This window comes from Pangasianodon hypophthalmus, chromosome 11 (assembly GCF_027358585.1).
Source record: "Pangasianodon hypophthalmus isolate fPanHyp1 chromosome 11, fPanHyp1.pri, whole genome shotgun sequence".
Lineage (NCBI taxonomy): Eukaryota > Metazoa > Chordata > Actinopteri > Siluriformes > Pangasiidae > Pangasianodon > Pangasianodon hypophthalmus.
The window spans coordinates 21,572,534-21,595,534 of record NC_069720.1 but is presented as its reverse complement, the minus strand read 5'-3'; the positions used below and the strand labels follow the sequence as shown (position 1 = coordinate 21,595,534).

At 40.7% G+C, this 23,001-nt stretch overlaps 2 protein-coding genes across 2 annotated transcripts in view; both read right to left on the bottom strand.

The window, feature by feature from the left end:
- Positions 1-3,783, bottom strand: part of tbr1a (T-box brain transcription factor 1a) — a 7,233-nt gene extending 3,450 nt beyond the window's left edge. The window contains exons 1-3 of the mRNA XM_026914564.3: positions 839-3,783; positions 513-667; positions 1-80 (exon numbers count right to left, since the gene is read on the bottom strand). The exon at positions 1-80 is cut by the window's left edge and continues 42 nt beyond it. Coding sequence (XP_026770365.3) covers positions 1-80; positions 513-667; positions 839-1,476 — 873 coding nt within the window. The 5' untranslated portion in view covers positions 1,477-3,783. The remainder of the gene's footprint in view (positions 81-512; positions 668-838) is intronic.
- A 139-nt stretch (positions 3,784-3,922) lies between these two features.
- Positions 3,923-23,001, bottom strand: psmd14 (proteasome 26S subunit, non-ATPase 14). Its single transcript, XM_034308416.2, has 11 exons — positions 22,898-23,001; positions 18,782-18,836; positions 14,133-14,204; positions 12,901-13,020; positions 10,252-10,322; positions 10,000-10,150; positions 6,450-6,557; positions 5,707-5,781; positions 5,482-5,607; positions 4,306-4,368; positions 3,923-4,095 (listed from the first exon to the last, which is right to left on the bottom strand). The coding sequence occupies exons 2-11, from the start codon at positions 18,827-18,829 to the stop codon at positions 3,997-3,999; spliced, it is 933 nt and encodes a 310-aa protein (XP_034164307.1). The 5' UTR covers positions 18,830-18,836; positions 22,898-23,001; the 3' UTR covers positions 3,923-3,996.

Below are 23,001 nucleotides of genomic sequence, written 5' to 3'. Positions count from 1 at the left end.
AAGTTTACCAAATGAAATCTCCTGACGCATCCAGTGCGCTCCTGTGTTTGGAGAGTCCGGGTGCATGTACACTCTGTTTCCTACAAATATAAAATATATCAATCTATACAACTTAAAATAATAACAATAATAATAATAATGTGTGTGTATATATATATATATATATATATATATATATATATATATATACATATACATATATATATGTACACACAAATATAACTCAATTCTTCCCCTTTGCAACTATATATATATATTCCCCTATCCAGTTCATTTCCAGCATGCATGTATGTATATATTATATACATGCATGTACATACACACATATATATTATATGCATGCATGCTGGAAATGAATTGGATAGGGGAATATATATATATAGTTGCAATGGAGAAGAATTAAGTTGAGTCGCAACGGAAAGCTGAATAAATTGTTATATTCTGCTGTTAATAGAATGAGATGTGTTTCTGCTGTTAACAGAATGAGATGTGTTTATTTACAGGACATTCACCTGTTACATTGGTGTCCGCTTTTCCGCACGGGACCCACTTTCCTCCCTGGAAGCGCCAGTGGTTCGGATCCGCCAGAATAACGTCCACAAAAATATTATAATGAGCCGTCGGGTCAAGTCCAGAAATGTTGAAGCTTAGGAAGGGAAACATGCGTCTACAGGAAAATACAGAACCATCATTCATTAGGCTGTTTATTCCAAAGATTTCAGAGATGTTAAGATATAATAATAATAATAATAATAATAATAATAATAATAGTAATAATAATAATAATAATAATAATAATGTTGATGATGATGATGATGATGATTAAATAAAGCCTTACCGCCCTTGCTTGGTGATGATCATCTCGGTCTGGTGTCGGTGAAATTTGAGCCAGAGCGCGCGGTTGCAGAGATACACTTGCCCTTTGGCGGCCATGAGTCCCGCGTGCGCCGGGGAGAGCGGGTACAACGCGCCGCTCTGGTACGCCTGACTGTACGCCTGCGCGTACGGGTAACTGGCGCTCGTGTAGTTCTGTCTAGGCGCACCGGACAGAACTCCGTCATACGGCCCGTTTGGAATGACGGCGTGATGCGCCACGAAGTGACCCGGATTGCTTATGGAGAAAGGCGGCAGCGTGTGTCCGTGCTGCGCCGCGTATGAGAACATGGTCGCGGAGGACGAGGAGGAGATGGCGGCGGTGGTGCGCGCTCGGCTCGGCTCAGGCACGTGTCGCTTCTCCGCGTGGCTCCCATCCAAAGCGCGCTGCGCGTCGGACCCAGTGCCGGTGTCGCGCGCGGGCGCGAGCTCGCTCCTCTCGTCTTCTTCGCTGGTCAGCTCGGCGGGGAGTTTTGTTAGAGCCGGGTGGTTCCCTGGGGCGGCGCCGGAGGACGGCGCGGGGTGGTGCTCGGCGAGCAACTCGTCAGGAAAGTCGCTGGCCGCATTTCTGGCCGATGGCGGAGTGCAGTGCTGCAGGTGCATCACGCTGATCCACTCGGCTGCTTCGAAGCGTGCCAAAGTTGCTTTTTTTTTTTTTTTTTTTTCCTTTTTTTTTCCCCCTTGATTACAGCGCGCGCGTTAATGAAGCGGCAGTGCGCGCGCCTTGCACTGAGCCGGCTGTACCGCGCACAGCTCGACTTATTATAGCAAATTGACGTCGATCCGTGCCCTAATTGGGGAAGTGTGCAAAAGCATCGCGCTGAGATTTGTTTATTTATTTCTCTTACTTTCGATGGCTTGCATATATAATTAGGTGCAAAAGTTTTACAGGTTCCAAAGAGTGGAAGAAAAAGGCAAAGATGAAAACAAATAGCAGCAAACCTCTCAGTGGCACGTGGAATAAAGGCGCACATTTATATCACATCCAGTGGATATAAAAAGTCTCCACACGCCTGGTACACTGGCAGGGTTTTGTGATGTAAAAAAAAAAACAATGAAACCAAGATAAATCATGTCAGAACTTTTTCCACCCTCAGTGTGAAATTACAACATATAAAAATTAAGTGAAAAACAATGAGACACTTTTTAGGAAAAAATAGGAAAACTAAAAAACACAATAACCTGCACACCTCTAAGGTAATATTTTATTGAAGCACCTTTTGATTTTATTAAACCACTCAGGCTTTTTGGCTAAGAGTCTATCAGCATGGCTCATCTTGAATTATTTTTAAAAGACTTATTCGATATTTTCTCACTGTTTCTTGCAAAAACATTCTAGATCCATCAAATTGTAAGGGCGTCTCCTGTGCATAGCCCGCTTCAGGTCACCTCACAGATTTTTAGCTGGATTCAGGTCTGGGCTCTGGCTAGGCCATTCAAAAACATTGATCTGTTGGTTAAGCCGTTCCTTTGTTGATTTGGATGTATGCTTCGGGTCGTTGTCGTGCTAAAAGGGGAAATTCCTTCATCTTCAGCTACAAGCAGACACCTGAAGGTTTTGCACTAAAATTGATTGGTATTTGTAGCTATTCATGATTCCCTCCACCTTGATAAAAGCCCCAGTTCTAGCTGAAGAAAAGCCCTAAAGCATGATGCTGCCACCACCATGCTTCACCGTGGGGATGTACTTTTTATTTTTTTTGCACCAAACACCTTTTGGAATTATTATACCTTTTGGAATTGGTCTCATCAGACCATAACACATTTTGTCACATGGTTTTGGTGATTTAGTTGGGCTTGGATGTTTTTTGTGAGAAAAGGCTTCCATATAGCCAGCCTACCCCGTAGCCCAGACATGTGAAGAATATGAGAGATTGTTATCACATGCAGAGAGTAATCAGTACTTGTCAGATATTCCTGCAGCTCCTTTAATGTTGCCGTAGGTTTCTTGGCAGCCTCCCTGGTAAGCTTTTGTCTTGAACTGTTGTAAATTTTGGAGGGATGCCCTGTTATTGGTAATGTCACTGTGGTGATGTGAAGAAAATCCTACAGAAACAGCTGGTCTTTATTTGGGGTTAATCAAAATAACTTCACTGATGACAGCTGTATGATAATTACTTTTGAACATGAGATTGAATGTGATTGGTTCATTGTGAACAAAGGTGTTCACACTTACACAACAAGGTTATTATAACTTTTTTATTTTTCCTGTTTTTCCTCCTAAATTGTTTCTGGTTGTTTTTCCACTTAATTTTTTATCCATTGTAATTTCACATTGAGGGTGGAAAAAGTTCTGACATGATTTATTTTACTTGATTAATTGATATGATTTATTTTATTATATACATCACAAAAACCTGCCATTTTAACAGGGGTATGTAGACTTTATATCCATTGTACATCAGTTTGATTGTTTCAACTAATATTTTAACATACATATTTTGACCAGTGTACTACTTGTGGTAGAGGACAATATGAAAAACCTAACAGGCATTGAATGTAATGTTTGTTTCTTATTACTAAGTAAGAGTATTTACTGTATGTGTGGGAATATATAGAGCATATGAATATAAAACTTTAAAGTGGGGGGAGTTATTCCGGGGTTTGGAAATGTTAGCACAGAAATTGTTTTTAAAAAAATTTAAAAAATTTAAAAAAAACACAAATTGAACCTGAGCCCCCTAAAAATGAATAGCCTATCACAGGAAGAAATCATGCTTACTGGTCACATGATTAATATCTGATGTTTAACTTCAGGCAGGCTTTCCTGTATTGCATAGCGCTCTAAAATGTGGTTCATTCTAGCATAACTGATTCTGGTTTGACTTTGACATACGGTGCTAACGGAAATTTTACTTAAGATGGAGCTATAGATCCTACAGCAAGTTACAGCATGAGTCCGTTGTTCAAGGGGCAGGTCATTCAGCACTGAGAAATCCTGAGTGTGATTTGTGATGCTCTGGAAAAAAAGGAAATGATTGATTTGCCAACCCTGTAGCCTGTAACCACACACGCATACATACATACAAATACACACACTTCGAAACAGTGGATTTTGTATAGGTTTATTTCTTAAAAAGACACAACAGACAATGAATATTAACGTTTATGCACAATCAAAGTTTACTGGAAGACGACGGTATCTAACATGGCAGCGAGGCACTGCACGATATTGGACGTCATCAGTACATCCACGTGTTCTTCCAAATGCCGTTTGGGATCCTATGAAAAAAAGAAAAGGGAAAGTGAGGGATGATATCAGCCCTTTAAAATCCGAGACAATATTCCTTTAGGAACACAGTTTAATTGGTAATCACTTTGTCTTGGAAGTAGCCCAAAACTGTTATCAGTGCAAGCACATGTGAAATTACAGTGAGACACAGAAAACTCAAGGAAAGACTGAAAAAAGACCAACTGAAAAGTGTTTCTAACCTGTTTGCCAACATTCTTGATGGCCAGCTGCTCTGGAGTCATTTTGTCTTCCTCTTCGACAGCCTAAATGAAAAGAAATAGCAACGTTAACCGTGACGAAGAACTGTATAGAAAATAACCTAGGATAACATTGCCTGAAATGGAAATTTCAAATAAAAAAAGATCAGTTGAAGTCCACTAATTTGACTGTTGAGCAGCATTCTAAGAGTGCTTATATTTCCTATAACCACACTGGGAAGTTTCACTGTGTGTATCACTCCGCTCGTCTGTTTGTGCGAAGTAAAATTCCGAGTTCGAAACCGTTACTACTGTAGAGTTAGCGACATCAGCAGACATGGCAAACGATACTTTCAGGTATATAACTTCTGACTTATAATATGAAAGCTTGTCAGATGAAGATGAAAAGGAAGAAGGGAAGCCAATTTTACCCGAAGCGCCTTTAACAGGAATGTACAAATCCTAGCAGAGACAGAAGATTTGGCCACGTTGATTTCGAAATATCACTTACTTATTAATTAATTAATTTCTTGTTTATAAATATAAAAGCAATATCGCATTCGCAATCATGCGGGTATACTGAAAATTGCTTGCGCAGTATTGCTCAAGTATAGGTTTTAATCAGCCATGGACACTCCATGAGTCAAATTTGATGTCTATTGTATTTATTAAGGGGCATGTGACAAAAACACATAAAACAAACCTGTATAACCAAATATCACTGTGAAGCTACTTTTCAGGAACATAGCTCTGCTTATAGATTTCAGTATGAATCTTTAGTTGCTATCTATAGAATGCACCTTTGGTTTGGTTGTACTTTTTGTTGGTAAATCACTGATGATGTCTTTCATTACAAATAGCAATTGCCCAAGAATACACCATCAAATTCACCTAAAATAATTTTTTTATAATGAATATTAAATTGCTGACATGTCAGATCTGCATACTGGAACACAGGTGGCTCTTATATGTTATGATGTACAAATATTTTCCTGTCACATGTTCAGTACTAACTCAGATTTTGTAGTGAGATGTTCAGCTCCCTGCTGACTAAAACCTTTAGCTGAAAATATGACAATGTCAACGATTGAATGAATTCCAAAAGGATTTAATAATTTAAAAAAAAAAAAAAAACCTAGGAGAGCTAAAATTGGCTAAAATCTTGGGTTTCTCGGTTACCTTGTTGTAATTCTTAGCCAGCTCGAGCATCTCTTTTACAATTGTCTCGTTGAGCTTGCAGTGTTCGCTGTAGTCCTGCAGTGTCAGACCCTCCATCCAGCTCTTCTTATGTAGGTTCAACAGCATCTGGAGGAATACATGTGAGAGTGTGAGATAAGATCATACCAGTCACATGACTTTCATTTCCAGCAATTTGTCACTATGGGTTAACAGAGTTTAAAAAACCTTTTGTTCGAGCTCATTCTTCCTGTAGTTGATGGTAATGGAGTAGTAATGTCTGTTCAATCCATGAATTAAAGCCTGAGAAAACACAAAACATTAATAAACATTTGGTACGCATAATGAAATACTAGCAAAATATAAAACCATCGTTAGTGTGGCAGTCCAGGAAAACCCATCAGATGCAACTGTGGCTAAATTCTGGCAAATGGCCCAAAAAAAAAAAAAAAAAACACACAATTGGGGCAACAAAAAAAAGTTTTCTGCTTATAACATACACAAACACCTGAATTTTAAGACATCTATTTCACTTAGGCTATCTTTGCAAAGATCACTTTGCATAAGCAGCCAGTTTAACAAACACGTCAGCAACATCAGTCCGTCTATCTAAAGATGTCTAAAACCTAGCTAGCAAAGTTAAAATCAGGCTTTGATCAGACTGTTGGTAAGCTATGTGCCACAGCTAATAGAAAACGGACATAAGCCTAATCAATTCAATTGGTAGTAATATACCAGCTGTCGAAATGCACCTGTGCCACAGTCGTAACTGAATCTTTAAATGCGATTTTTTTTCTTTTCACTTTTTGGGGGTAACCAGACTTAAAACGCTATACCTGTACTTGTGGTTGAGATGCATGTGAAAAAGGTTTCAGTTCAGGAAAGCTTTTAGTTTTCAGAACTATATAGTGTAGAAGAGTTCTCCTAAGCTGCTAAATTAGCCTTCATCTAACTGACACAGGTGCACATGCCTGAATCGAGGGCTTGTTGAGGTGTCCCAGGTTCGAGGTTGTCTGCCGTGGTTCATGTCCCAAGACCATCATGTTTGCATTGATCAGTCGGAAGGCATCAATCACCACCTGGGGGAAAAAAAAAAAAAAGCCATCAGATTACACAACATTATTTACTATACACTGCATGAGACACAACTATCACTAGTGTGTGTTCTCAGGTCCTTATTCGTGTAATAAATCTATAACATGACAAACATGAGGTTTAGTCTAAGACACTGAGAGGAGAGGTGTAAATGTAGTCTGATCCAATTCAGAATCCTCAAAAGAATAAAGCATGAGGAGTCTCTCCATCTCCTCAGCTATGCGCCAGTGTGCGCACATTACTCTTCTCCCACAGGTGCAATTGCTCAGGTTAAGCTTGCCTACTGGGACAGGGAATACAGTTACACGGTTATCCGGCCACATGCTGACACTGTTTAGCTGGAGAGACAGAAACTGTAACTGTGCCAGCTGAACACACACACACACACAGGTCTATGTTAGGAATAAGAAGGACTTGCAGGAAGTGAGTGCACTGATGAACAGAACGGAAAAGTAAAGGCTCCCATTGAAGAAGCATGATTAAAAAAAAAAATTACATGTATGCATCTAGGAGATTTACTCCTAAATAAACGCACAAAGCTCTTTTCAATAAAGGGTGTCATTACAAATAAAAAAAGGCCAATTCATTTAATCCACCAAATAAGGGCAGAGAATTACAAATGTGCAATTTCTGCAAAGCAACTTGCTTATACGACAGGTGTCAAAATTTGATTATAAAATTAGACTGTTTCTGCAGAGTACGCCTTTATCTAAATATGACTGTCAAAATCATGTATTTGGATAGTAATTCTTTTTAAAATTTTGTCTAAGCACACTTGACTTGAAATAAAACAATAAGTTGAAAGTGCAGAATGTTACATTTAATCCACAGAAGCTGACAAATTATAGGGAAAAAAAACAACAAGGTGTCTTAGAAAGATGTTGGGCTACCACAAACTGAGAACAGCTTTAATGCACAAACTCTACAAATCTCTGGAACGGTACTGAAGGGATGAACACCGTTCTTCCAAAAGATACTTCATCAGTTGGCATTTTGATGATGATGGTGAAGAGTGCTGTTGGAACAAAATCCCCCTTAAGGTGTTCAACTGAGTTGAGATCTGGTGACTGAAAGCCAAGGCATATGGTTTATCATTTTCATTCTCATCAAACCACCGGAGTCATCCTGGAAGAGACCACTCCCATCAGGAAAGAAATGTTTCATCCTAGGATGAAGGTGATCAGTGAAAAGAATTGACGCCTTACAAGGAAGCGTCACTGCAAAACCATGCCATCAAAAGTCCTTCCACAGTATGACAGAGAGCCACCCTTCTGTACATCCATATTGTGCGAACAAACTCACACCTTCCCCCCTAACAGTCCCTCTATTTCAGAGGACAATAAGTACCTTAAGACCTGGTGGCTCAGGTGTTTCATGCAGTACTTGATCTCTCAAAAGTTAGTAATATAGGTGTTCAAACCTGGTGCGCTGGCCATGTCGGCTAACTTGAGACACTCTCAGAGACACATATCAAACCTACACTCATGTATCACCTTTGTAACACTGGTGGATTACCACAGCCATAGTTAATTTCTTTTTTCCTGCCTATTCGAAGCTTTGCACTCATGTGTTTGTGCTGTAACTTTCATGTTCAAACAAATTAGTTCTGGGAAAAGTGGTCATATTTGGTATTTCCTAATAGATAATAAACTAGAGATTGAAACGGAAGCAGTTTTGCTGACAGAAAATGGCACCTACGAAACATTTCCCCTGGTGTTTCCTTTTTTTTCCTGAACGTAGACATTTCAAGGATGTCAATCTATGATCACTCTTGGTATAATGTGCCACCATCTCACTCACATAGTGTTTTAGTGGCTTTACTACGCCATTACACAATGCGGCTTTTGGAAAAAATGTTAGTAAAGTGGCATCCACCAACATAAAATTTAAATAGTACAAAAACCTATGTCCTTTAAGAACTGCATCCAACAACAGGCCACACCCACAACACATCAGTACGTTTTCATTGTTGTTTGTTAGTAAACTCACAGCTGGCACAGTTTCGGTAATTCCTGCCTGGGACTTTACCTAGTAAGCAGAAGAGGTATCCTTTGAAATAAGAGGCAATACAAGTTAACATACTCTCACAGCCAGCCGGAATACAGCAGATGATACACAGAAAACTAAATAGAAAAAGGGCTCGAGTCTGTTACTGGATACGCGAGCACAAAGCCGCACCTCCTGGCCCAAGAGACTCGTTAGCGAAGTTCTGCGAAAACCAGCAGAGTTGTGCTCTCGTCGTGAGCCTGATCATTTTAAATAGAGCGGGAGGATCCAGCATGTTGGCCTGCCATGACTGCCATGCTGTCGCTGCGCTGTTGTGTTGAGCCTCCTGTTCGAGCGAACTACATGAGAGGCTGAATTCTCTGTGGTGTATACAGCGAGCCCTCCAGCTGGAAGACCGAATGCTGGTATTGTTCTACAATAACGCCATTAGCACACCTCATTCCCACAGCACCGGCTACCATTTTCTTACACAGCCAATCACAGGTGGTGTGAAGGCATACATATTTTAGAGTTTAAAGTGTGACAAACAAGGGCATGGCCACCTTTCAAATGTGCGAGCGCACACATTTCAGATTACCAAACTAATACGTTTTCGATTTGTTTAGCAAACCTAAAGTAACACAAAACAAGGAAATGAAGGTGCTGTTCCTAACACTGGCTAGATAATGAGTTTTCAAAACCAATTTTTTCCCATCCTTATTATGCTAAATGCCACGGTTGTTTAATACGAATAACACCAAAAATCCTTGGTAAGATAAATCTGAATTAATAAAACTTTCCAACTAACGATTGGACTGTGTTCAGTAGTCTAGCCTGCCGCTTCAAGTATATTTAATCTCCCAAAGAAATAACAGATTTTACAGAGACAGTGCAGTGGGCATCTCCTTTCTTCTTCTCCCAATCCAATCTCACCAACCTTCCAGAATCCCCCCATTTTTTATCCCAAAGACCCCCTACATGCACCGAATAGAGGAAGAGATTTGCTTCACACTTCCTCATACAGCTCAAAGAAGGTGCTAATAGAACTGCATCCTGCAGCCAGGAAATCTCTCTCTCTCTCTCTCTCTCTCTCTCTCTCTCTCTCTCTCACACACACTCACACACACACACACACACACACACACACACACACACGACCGACGAGTGAGTCAGAATGTACTAGTACATGTAAGAGCAAATGAAAGGGGGAAGGGGGGGAAAAAAACACATGAAGACAAAGATGCATGTCAGGAGAAAAGAACGAATGAGTAAGATGAGTGAAATGAGCAGAGATCATGAGAGGACAGTATTATAAAAATAATCTTATTTACAGTGTCTGTGGCTAAATCAGTGTCATAACAGATGTGTGAAAAGCTACGCTGCATATTAATCTCCACGTTAGAGTACGTTAATAAACATTCAGGGTGTATTAACAGGTACCTTTCCCTTGACGCTCTGAATGGGGTCCACCACCACTGCCACAGCCCTTTCAGACAACGCCTCAAAGCTCTGCTGTGTGTTAATGTCTACACCAGAGAGCCAGCAGCCAAAACCGGGGTGACTGTGGTACCAGCCTACCACCATCTCTGGCCTGCAACACACACACACACACGTTACAGCACCGCACCATGCCATATACTACTAGTAAGAAATCCGTATTAGTTATTTAAAACTTGATTTGTTGAGTCTTACCTTCCGGTCTGCTTCAACATGTCCAACATCTTTGCTTGGAAAACAGGATCCACAGCTTCCACACTCACACCCTGTCAACATAATCCACATTATACAGTCAGCTCCAAAATTATTGACACCCTCTGATAAAGAGAAAAGTGGAAATATTAAAAAATAAATAAATAAAAGGGATTATGAAAAATGTCTCAACTTGCTCTCATGCTAAAAATATGACAAATACCCTGTAACAGCAGTAAATTTATTCTATGAAAATAGAATTACAATTATTGGCACCCCTGCCTTTAGTACTTTGTGCAACCTCATTGTGCCCACATAACCGCACCGAGTCTTCTCCTGTAATGCTGGAGTTTGGAGAATACCATCTGAAACTCCTCAATCTGGGATTTCTCCACATCCTCCAGGATCCCAGACCCGCTCCTCTTTAGCTCACACTACAGGTATTCAATAGGGTTTAGGACTGGGATGGTTCTGGATATTTTTTTTGTTTCATCTAAGCACAGAACCCGGTTCCAGTCCAAGTGCCTGTAGCATCTCACCAACTCAAGGCACATACATTTGTAGTTGGATTAAAGAAAAGACTTTCTTCTGGCACCTTCCAAATAGTTTGTTGGCATGGAGGTGGTGTCTAATTATAGCTTTGGAGACTCGGTGACCCGAAAATGCTACCATCTTCTGCAAATCTCCAACTGTGATCCTTGGAGAAATTTTTGCCTCTCTAACCATCCTCCTCACTGTGTGTGGGGGCAAAATACATTAGCATCCTCTTCCAGGCAGGTTCATTACAGCGCCGGTTGTTTTGAACTTCCTGATTATTGCCCTAACAGTGGATAAGGGCATTTTCAGATGTGGAGATTTTTATTAAAAAGTCATTGTCTGTTAAATGGAGGCTGTCACATTTTTATCTCATTTCATTTGTGTATTCTCTAATCTTCCCCATGTTGATGAGTGACTAAGGAAATTTAGCCTGTTTTAGCCTCCATGTCACCTCACACACACCAACATGAACTCTATTCATACATACACACGTTTTATAAAATCCCGTCTCCTGATTTTGTTCGCACGTTCATGGGCAATTTACAAAAAAAATAAAAATTAAAAATAAACTAAAATAAAATAATAAACTTCCTGGTGTTGTTTTTATCTATTAATTCTAACGAATTAGTACATTTTATTGTAAATTATTAACAGTTTTAATATAATTTACAGCGTGCCTACTTAATAAGAATGATAAGAGTAATATAATTAAAGGAAAAAATATCATGTGGAAAAAAACCCAGCATTCTTGTTGAAATTAAGCCAGCATTATAGAAATGCAGAATTTTTACGCAGCAGAATTGTGAATTAAATTTAAATTTCACAAACTAACCAGCTGAGTTAAACAACCAAAGCTGTGCTCTGGCTAATATTTACCCAGCGCTAGGTTGGGTTGTCTTCAACCCAGTATTTTGTGTGGCATGGGCACACTATTTCATTCCCATGATGTCAAAACTGACACAAATGTGCTTCTTAATCACACTGCCAGGACGCCAAAAATCAAGTCTCGCAAACATACAGATTTAGAGGTCAACTAGTCGAGAGAGTCTTATCTTATAAATGAGAAATCAGAGCAAACAGTGGGGATTTTTAAATCGTGTTTCCATCACGTTCTTGCAAAACTGCTGATCGTTCAGCCGAGGTTTCTAAATTCCTTAAGGCTGTTTTTTTTATTCATTTTCTGTCCTTCACACACATTTAACATCAACTGAAGTCCAGAGCCAAAACCCCGAAAATGAAAATGAACAAAGCTGTTATCTTTTTATTAGCCTATTGTACACGTCAAGCTTTTCAATTCACACTACCCATGACTGATTTATTGAAGCACTGAGCTTAGTTTCCATGCTTTCTCACTATGAGTAAGTAAATGTATTGGACAAACTGTCTGTACTGGACCATTAAATTATTATAAACATGATAAAATCAGTTGTAACACGATTAAGTAAGTTTATTTGCGCAAAGAAATAAGCTTTGTTTACGTAAAGAGGCTTTCCATGCATCAGTTTTTACAGAGCGTTTAATAAAGTGCTGGTTATAACGCTTCAAAGAGCTTTTAATTCCAAGAGTATAGCGTGAAAATGGCTCGCATTTAAACACACAGAGTGAAAACAAAGACACGTGAAAGAAATCATATGCTGTTACAGAAGAGACAAAAAAAGAAGAAAAAGTGTGCATCCAAGAACAAGCGTAACAATATGTAAATCTATACAGATACTAAACTTTCTCCTCCCTGAATGATCATAAACACACCCAAGAGCGAGAAAACTTTTGTTTAGGTAACAGTAATCCATTTAGGATTTTTCCCCTGAAAGATTTAGAAGTGGATTTCACTTTGAACACAAGGAAAAAAAAAAAGAAAAACAGAACTAAATAGCAATAAGAAAACACTGCTGTGTGTAAATGAATAAAAATGAATCTGAACCATTACATTTCTGGTTAAAACTGTGATTTTTAGAATGTTGGGGAACCCTGCATTGTGGTAAACCTGTCTTCAGCAACAAATATCCAATATTTACAAAAATGTTTCACACGTGAAACTTCACTTGGAGCTCTGAGCTAGCAGTTGTGCCATGGTGTGAGTATGTGGGTGAGTGTGAATGTTTTGGAGAGACTCACCGTGCCTGACTGAGGCATGGCAAACACATCAATCACACGCACAGTGTAGTCGTCCACAAACTCGCCCAGCATTAGCCCCATAACCTCCATCGGCACACCTGCACGGCCGTGCTTCAGCATCTGCACCACAAAACACAGCACAGCAACTATTATTTACAGCACAGGAACTGTATTACATGCATCTTATGCATTTTCAATCTTTCAAGTGAAAAACAAAGACAAAGCGATTGAGGTAAAGAGTCCCCAAACTCTAAAACTCTTTACCTCAATCTCTCCAACTGTGTTCTTCACTTTCCACCTTCAAGATCCAGCTTAAAACATTTCTCTTTTCTCAACACTTTCACTCTTCTTCTCATTCTAGTTGATGTTTTCCCCCTTTTTATTATTTATCATCATTATTTCAAATAATTGGAGGAAAAGGACTGTTTAATAAATAACTGAAAAGCTTAAAAGGAAAAAAAAATCCACCCTGAACAACTTGCATGGTAATTTTTATAATTATAATCTTCATTGGTGTCCAAGATTTATTTTATAATGAAATTCTGAGTTGACTTGTTTTGGTTTAAACGTCTTTCATTGACAAGTTGGTCTAATTAGTTTAATGGGTTTCTACATTGCCCACAGTGCCATTTGATTCCTTGCTGATAGTGGTGCAAGTGGGAATTAGCCCTTGCTTCATCTCTACCTAAAGAGACTGACGCGGCAGCGCTTTAGTCTTTTAGTCTGTCCGGCTCTATCTTCATCTCTACTGAAACTTGGTTGTCGTTTGTTGTCTCCACGACTTCGGTATTGAATCTCTCATTACAAAGGCATCGCTGGAAAATGTTGAATGACAAAAGAAGCTCTTACTTGTTTGTTTGTTTTTTTTTCAGAACTAACAGTGAAACCTGACTGTTATCACTTATCTGAATTTATCTGAATTTTCTCCTATAAGACTCCACTGTAACTATGGTAACAATGTCCCCCTATCACGTCACCTTGTCACGCAACGTTTAACCTGTCAGAGTGATAACGGAAATACAGCGCCAAGCAACAGATCTGCACCAGAGTCACGAAGCACATCGCAAATATTTCAGTATAAACATAATTAACATGTTTCAGGGTGGCCTTTTCCTTTAATACTACGGGACTGTTGCTAAGAGCAAAACATTGCGTCCTATTATGACGACTGTGTGCTCCTGTAACTGAGAAGATACAGATCATAAATTGTGTGTCTGAGTGTGTATAATTACCTTAAGCAGGGCTAGAGAGGAGATGTACACCTGTTCAGCTGTGTCCACAGCAGGGGCGTCTGTAGGGGGACCCTGCATCAAACACAACACAACACCAAAGGTCACTTGTGGGGATTACAGAGATTAAGGCGATCAGCAAATCTCCGGGGCAAAGCATGGGTGAACGGGCGGATAAACGGACGGATGGATAGTTGATCCTCGATAGTCTTTTCAAAAAGCACCACGAGTTGGACGTCTGCCTCGGTGCCACGCCTCGCGTGGTCTCCACGCGCCAGCCAAGACTGTGGCTAAACAGGGCCAAGACAAGTCCCCTCGTTACTCTCTGAATCGGAGGGTTTTAGCCTTGGTGTGTCAGGTTAGGTAACACTAAATACTCCAGAAATTTCTGCTGTTCTCACCAAGAAAACATGTTTAACACTGCAAAAAATGAATCATGCCCCCAACCCAAGCAGCAAGAAATCAGTACTAATTAGCCCGCTAGCCTTTCATTAACAAGGCCCCTTAAAACACCTGCTAATGACTTGTGAAAGCGAGTGTGACCGGCATATCCAGACGTGACGCCTATAATAGTCATATCAGTTACACAATCACCAGCACATGGCTCATTGTGGAGAAGGCCTTTCACCTCTCTCGCAGGCGTTGAAGGTTTAGGGCCACTACTTGCTGCTCTCTTACACAAACTCTGCTGTACAGACAGGTTTTTTTAATGGCGAGGAGAGATTGGATGGGGGGCAGCATTTTTAGTGCGCCGCAGTGGAATAGCGGGGAGATTTAAAAAGAGAACATAGCAGGTGCGGTGAACGTTCACACCCCGGAGAGGTGTTGTCTGTCAGCAGGGGCTAATCAAAATTCATTTTCAAAAGGTGGGGTTTAGGAGCCTGAACCACATACACATAGTGAAAGTGAGACTGAAGAAGAAAAAAAAAAAGAAAGAGAGAGAGAGAGAGAGGAAACCTTGAGACATATGCCTCGTCAAGACAGAAGATTATGTGATGCATATTATTAACCATGGACCTGCTAGGAGACAATTACAGGGGCTGTGTGGCACGCTCAGGCCTGGCTCCTTACGATGCACACGCAAGGCCATATGGACATGTGTGAATTCGAAAATCAAACAGCCAATCATGGCTTGGTTTGAGAATGGGATTAAGGATAAAGGGGAGGTGTCAGGAACACCCAAAATTTTGCCCTTCTGAATTCCCAACAGATTCCCATGGAGGAAAAAAAAAAACAAAAAAAAAAAACACCAAAAACGATGGCACTGAAAATGTTTCCTAAGCTCTGCCTTATCATACAGAGAAAGCAGAGTGCACAGAGGAAAAGGGGTAGGAATAAGGGGAAAAAAAAAAAAAAAAAAAAAGTAGCTGTCAGTCTCCCCTCCTCTTCCCCCTTCCTCCCTCCCTCCCTCCATGACTGGCTGGCTGGGAGCGGTGTGAATCTGAGGGAGGCAGCCTGTTACTGGAGGTGTTAATTGGCAGAGTTGGAGCGAGTTTGGAGATTTCTCCCTCCCCACCGAGCACAACCTCACCACAGGCCTTAAAAAGAGAACGAGCGAAAGAGAGAGAGAGAGTGAGAGAGAGAGAGAGAAGGCACACTCAAGCAACTTTAAAAAAAAAAAATTAGGAATTTATATGTTGGAATTACAGCATTTTACTTGAATTCAGCGATTCGTAATAAATGTAATCAACCTAGTGACCAACGTTCAAAGCGTTCAAACGTTCAAAACATTTAAGACCTACGCAGTACTTTTAGTAAAGCACAAGGCAGAGCGATACGCCTGTGATAGCGATACGCCTGCGATAGCGATGTTGCAATATATTAACGCTATTCTGAGTAGCGTGTGTATAATCAGGTGTTATTGCTTTTATAAGGCTAGTGTTACTCAGTGTAACAACTGACTAGATGTTTAAAGCTATTTTTCTCGCAATTCTTAAATATTTTGTAAACGCTGGCTGAAAAGAAATCGCTGAACTTACCGTTTTTCATTTTAAAAAAAGTTTTCTTAGCAAAGCCTCAGCAAAAATAAATATTGCAATATTACGTATTGTTTATCCTAATATTTACTTATTTACATATTATATATATATTACATTATATTATATATTATATTTATTCTCTTTCATTTTGAGTCAGTCTAATGACATTAAGTCATAACATTAAATAATAATAATAAATTTTAAAAAAAGACTTAGAAGAGAAGCGGTGGTAACATGTGGCAATCCATAACTGATACAAAACATACTTCCTTTTCTTTCTGAAGTGCAGTAAAATGTTTGCTCTTAACAAGCCTTCAAAAACTCTGCATTAAATTATATATAGGTCTAACACTTGCAGAACACTAAAAGCACCTTTTTTGGGTCCTGCGCACAATTAGATACATAGCACATCTTACATCAAGTCAAATATGGGAATTGTGTGCTTCATAACTGCTACTGTGGCAGATAAGGTGTTTAATTACAGAATTCACACTGACTAATATGGATCAGACACTTCAAATATGATGCGCTACTTGTCTGATTTAAAAAAAAAAGAAAACACAATATTAAAAAGAGTTTTGCAAAACCCTTCGCCATATCCTTTTGCCATGACGAACAGCCATACAACAGAGATAACCGTTGGGTTACAATGCGTGAGCGACTGCAGATTTAAAAAAAATGATTAAAAAATTATTTAAATTTAACTCTAGACACAATCACATTGCTCTGTGTTCTCGCACGTTAAATTTTAAACACAATGACAGTGAAATTAAAGCGCAGCCTGTCAGGACTACACGACTTTTCAGACATTCCCTTCGTTCCAGGTGACCACCTCTGCGTCCATCATTAGTTCATACAAAGTCGAGATTTCATTCTAATGCTGCGTTCACAACACATTAGAGCATTCATGCGAACTCAGCCGTCTGAAGTCGGAAAAAATAAAATGAATACTCACTGTATGCTATCTACGAAAACTGGAATTAAAGATTACTTTGGTTAGTGCTTACTTTATAGTGGATGTGGTTATCCATGCGATACGTGGATGTGATAATTCACAGTTAATAGCTCGGAAATTACATCAAAGAGCAGTTTGATCAAATCAGAATCACCCAGTTTTTAGCGATTTCAAATATAAACAGAGACTCAAATGACTTCTTAAAAGTCGGTGATCTCGAAAAACTCTTTCCGAGTTGCAGAGTGTTGCATCTTTTTCTTCAAATGTGTCACAGATTTGTTACTTGCATGTCAGTGTGATCTGCAAAATACACACTGAATCTGACATTTTCAATTCCAATTTGGGTCACTTTCATATGTGGCACTGAAATCCGATACGTGGCAATGTGACCTCTATCTGAACAGGCAAATCAGAAGTCACGCGACTTTTACATCAAGTCGACTCGACATTCGTCGTAATTTCACGCTACGGAGATGGAACGATTGAGGAAAACAGTGAGGGAGAATTTTAATGGAGGGATAGTGAGGTAACCTCAAAGATTTGGGGTGATGTTGCAGTACAAGCAAAATTAGAAGGCACATATCGCAACCGCTCTGTGTTTGAAAAGATCTCAAAAGACATTGCAGAACGCGCCCATAGGAGAACCTGGCTGCAGTGCCCAAGGAACGCTAAAAGTTTAAAAGCAAAATTCAAAGAAACCAAGGACGTGAACTAAAGAAGTGGCCGTGGCCGAATAACGTGCCGTTTTAACAGCGAGCTTGAACGCATCAGGTGACACACTGCTCCTGTGTGCATGCGGGTCTGTTTAGGAGCGTGATCTGTTCAGACTAATGTCAGATAGTGAAAACATAGTGTGAACAACCTAACAAAAAAATCAGATTTGAGCCACTTTTGCCTGCTGTGTGAACGTAGCCTAGATGTTTCTAAACTAAAGACTGAAGACAGAAAGAATGTTCAATAAATCAACAAGCCTCCTTAGATTCATGTAGGTGGCTGTATAGTGCATTTTTAAGCTGCTAGAAAAATGGCAAAATATTAATCTTTTATTGGTCTTAAGAATAAATCATTGGTGAGAAAATGAGCAAGAATGAAACTAAGGCACTCCTGAGAGCTCCTGTGCCTCCATTTGCTGGTTTACTTTTGCTGTTTGGGGAAAAGCTAGAAACAGAGAAATTACATACATATCACTAATATAGTCTTCTTGTACGCAAAGGTAAAATCATGATAATGATCAAAATGTCTGATGTAAAATTCAAACTAACAAATGTCTGGGTGTACAAAATTTTCCAATAATTCTTCTGAAATTTTTTTTTCCTTAAAAGATTAGACATTATTTGGTTATCTGTCACACCTTACGCAGCCCATCAAGGGCCACGAGACTTAAACATTTAAAGGAATCAAAGGGAAAAGCTTAAATACTAACTCCCTTTATCTATTTGTTTAATTCTGGCTAATTTCCTGACCAATGATTTGCTGTTAAGTCCAATAAAAGCTTGTATGTGTGTATATATGTGTGTGTGTGTGTGTGTGTGTGTGTGTGTATATATATATATACACACACATACACATATATATATATATATATACACACACACACACACACACACACACACACACACACACACACACATACATACATACACACACACACACACACACACACACACACAGTGTCTGAGCTCTGAGCCAAACACTAACAGCTGACTTCAGCACTGTACCTGTCCCAGTCCAGGCATCCCACCTCCAAGCCTCAGCAGCCGGTCCATTTGAAATCTGCAAACACAAACATCAGTGTGAGAAGAAAAACTCTTCATTCAAACGTCTAACTTTCTACCTACATTAGTCATGTCTGCTAACTAGTTAGCCATGTGACTGAAACACAACAAAGCTAATCACTAGTTAACCTGTTTCTCACATCTATATAAACAAAAACAGCAACAACAACAAAGGCATTCAAGTAAACATAAACAGGAACACTGGCAGAAATGAGCTTTCTTTAGTGGGAAAGAAGATTTACTGTACAATGAGACTGCATCTGAGGTGCTAACACTCACTAAACTACCCAACTCACTCACTAAACTACCTGACACACACTCACTAAACTACTCAACACACACTCACTAAACCAGCCAACACACTCACTAAACTGCCCGACACACATTCACTAAACTACTCAACACACACTCACTAAACCACCCGACACACACTCACTAAACCAGCCAACACACTCACTAAACTACTCAACACACTCACTAAACTACTCAACACACTCACTAAACTACTCAACACACACTCACTAAACCGCCCGACACACACTCACTAAACCAGCCAACACACTCACTAAACCAGCCAACACACTCACTAAACCAGCCAACACACTCACTAAACCAGCCAACACACACTCACTAAACCAGCCAACACACTCACTAAACCAGCCAACACACACTCACTAAACTACTCAACACACACTCACTAAACCAGCCAACACACTCACTAAACTACCCGACACACTCACTAAACTACCCAACACACACTCACTAAACTACTCAACACACACTCACTAAACCAGCCAACACACTCACTAAACTACCCGACACACTCACTAAACTACCCAACACACACTCACTAAACTACTCAACACACACTCACTAAACCAGCCAACACACTCACTAAACTACCCGACACACACTCACTAAACCAGCCAACACACTCACTAAACTACCCGACACACTCACTAAACTACCCGACACACTCACTAAACTACCCGACACACTCACTAAACTACCCGACACACTCACTAAACTACCCGACACACACTCACTAAACTACCCGACACACACTCACTAAACCAGCCAACACACTCACTAAACTACCCGACACACACTCACTAAACCAGCCGACACACACACTAAACTACCCGACACACACTCACTAAACCTACCCGACACACACTCACTAAACCTACCCGACACACTCACTAAACTACCCCGACACACACTCACTAAACCAGCCAACACACACACACTAAACCTACCCGACACACTCACTAAACCTACCCGACACACTCACTAAACCTACCCGACACACTCACTAAACCTACCCGACACACTCACTACCCGACACACACTCACTAAACTACCCGACACACACTCACTAAACTACCCGACACACACTCACTAAACTACCCGACACACACTCACTAAACTACCCGACACACACTCACTAAACTACCCCGACACACTCACTAAACCAGCCGACACACTCACTAAACTACCCGACACACACTCACTAAACCAGCCGACACACTAAACTACCCGACACACTCACTAAACCTACCCGACACACTCACTACCCGACACACACTCACTAAACTACCCGACACACACTCACTAAACTACCCGACACACACTCACTAAACTACCCGACACACACTCACTAAACTACCCGACACACACTCACTAAACTACCCGACACACACTCACTAAACTACCCGACACACACTCACTAAACCAGCCAACACACTCACTAAACTACCCGACACACACTCACTAAACCAGCCGACACACACACTAAACTACCCGACACACACTCACTAAACCTACCCGACACACTCACTAAACTACCCCGACACACACTCACTAAACCAGCCAACACACACACACTAAACCTACCCGACACACTCACTAAACCTACCCGACACACTCACTAAACCTACCCGACACACTCACTAAACCTACCCGACACACTCACTACCCGACACACACTCACTAAACTACCCCGACACACTCACTAAACCAGCCGACACACTCACTAAACTACCCGACACACACTCACTAAACCAGCCGACACACTAAACTACCCGACACACTCACTAAACCTACCCGACACACTCACTACCCGACACACACTCACTAAACTACCCGACACACACTCACTAAACTACCCGACACACACTCACTAAACTACCCGACACACACTCACTAAACCAGCCAACACACTCACTAAACTACCCGACACACACTCACTAAACCAGCCGACACACACACTAAACTACCCGACACACACTCACTAAACCTACCCGACACACTCACTAAACTACCCCGACACACACTCACTAAACCAGCCAACACACACACACTAAACCTACCCGACACACTCACTAAACCTACCCGACACACTCACTAAACCTACCCGACACACTCACTAAACCTACCCGACACACTCACTACCCGACACACACTCACTAAACTACCCGACACACACTCACTAAACTACCCGACACACACTCACTAAACTACCCGACACACACTCACTAAACTACCCGACACACACTCACTAAACTACCCGACACACACTCACTAAACTACCTGACACACACTCACTAAACTACCCGACACACACTCACTAAACTACCCCGACACACACTCACTAAACTACCCCGCCAACACACACACTAAACCAGCCAACACACACACTAAACCAGCCAACACACACACTCACTAAACCAGCCAACACACACTCACTAAACCAGCCAACACACACTCACTAAACCAGCCAACACACACTCACTAAACCAGCCAACACACACTCACTAAACCAGCCCGACACACACTCACTAAACCAGCCCGACACACACTCACTAAACCAGCCCGACACACACTCACTAAACCAGCCCGACACACACTCACTAAACCAGCCAACACACACTCACTAAAGCAGCCAACACACTCTCACTAAAGCAGCCAACACACACTCACTAAACTACCCAACACACACTCACTAAACTACCCGACACACACTCACTAAACTACCCGACACACACTCACTAAACTACCCGACACACACTCACTAAACTACCCGACACACACTCACTAAACTACCCGACACACACTCACTAAACTACCCCGACACACACTCACTAAACTACCCCGCCAACACACACACTAAACCAGCCAACACACACACTAAACCAGCCAACACACACACTAAACCAGCCAACACACACTCACTAAACCAGCCAACACACACTCACTAAACCAGCCAACACACACTCACTAAACCAGCCAACACACACTCACTAAACCAGCCCGACACACACTCACTAAACCAGCCCGACACACACTCACTAAACCAGCCCGACACACACTCACTAAACCAGCCAACACACACTCACTAAACCAGCCAACACACACTCACTAAACCAGCCAACACACACTCACTAAACTACTCAACACACTCTCACTAAAGCAGCCAACACACACTCACTAAACTACCCAACACACACTCACTAAACTACCCAACACACACTCACTAAACTACCCAACACACTCACTAAACTACCCAACACACACTCACTAAACTACCCAACACACTCACTAAACTACCCAACACACACTCACTAAACTACCCAACACACACAATAAACACTCACTAAACAAGCTAACACTCAAACACACATACATATCTAACAGTACATGATACACACTGGTTTGGACTCGCCAATTTTCGACGAACATTACACTGCATTTTAGTGTTTGTTAAACAGATAAAAGCTATTAAATAGATTTAAATAAATAAGTAAATAAATACATACATACATACATACATACATATATACATACATACATATATACATACATACATAAATACATAAAAATAAAAAAGCAAAGCGCTATGGTTGCTAGCTAACCGGTAACTAGCCGTGATGCTGTGAAGTAAAATATAATCCACTAAAAGAACACAAATGGTTTTTGTTCAAGCAGAAAGTCTAGATTAGTATAAGAGAAAACTAATTCCACATAATATTACTTTAAAATATTTAAATAGTTTATTACCTGTATTATTTAAAACCCGTCTCAGAACGTGTGCTAAGCTTCAGCAGGTCTACAATGAATCAGCCCGAATTAGCACAGTGAAGCTTGCAACCATACCACTGTCG

What these genes read in the sequence shown, in the direction of transcription:
- psmd14 (XM_034308416.2), bottom strand. Translation starts at nt 18,829, where the DNA reads ATGGACCGGCTGCTGAGGCTTGGAGGTGGGATGCCTGGACTGGGACAG. An exon ending in TCAACAAGCCCTCGATTCAG is followed by an intron (nt 5,782 to 6,449) that starts GCATGTGCACCT and finishes GTGTTTTCTCAG; the next exon opens with GCTTTAATTCATGGATTGAA. An exon ending in TGGCTAAGAATTACAACAAG is followed by an intron (nt 4,369 to 5,481) that starts GTAACCGAGAAA and finishes CTTTTCATTTAG; the next exon opens with GCTGTCGAAGAGGAAGACAA.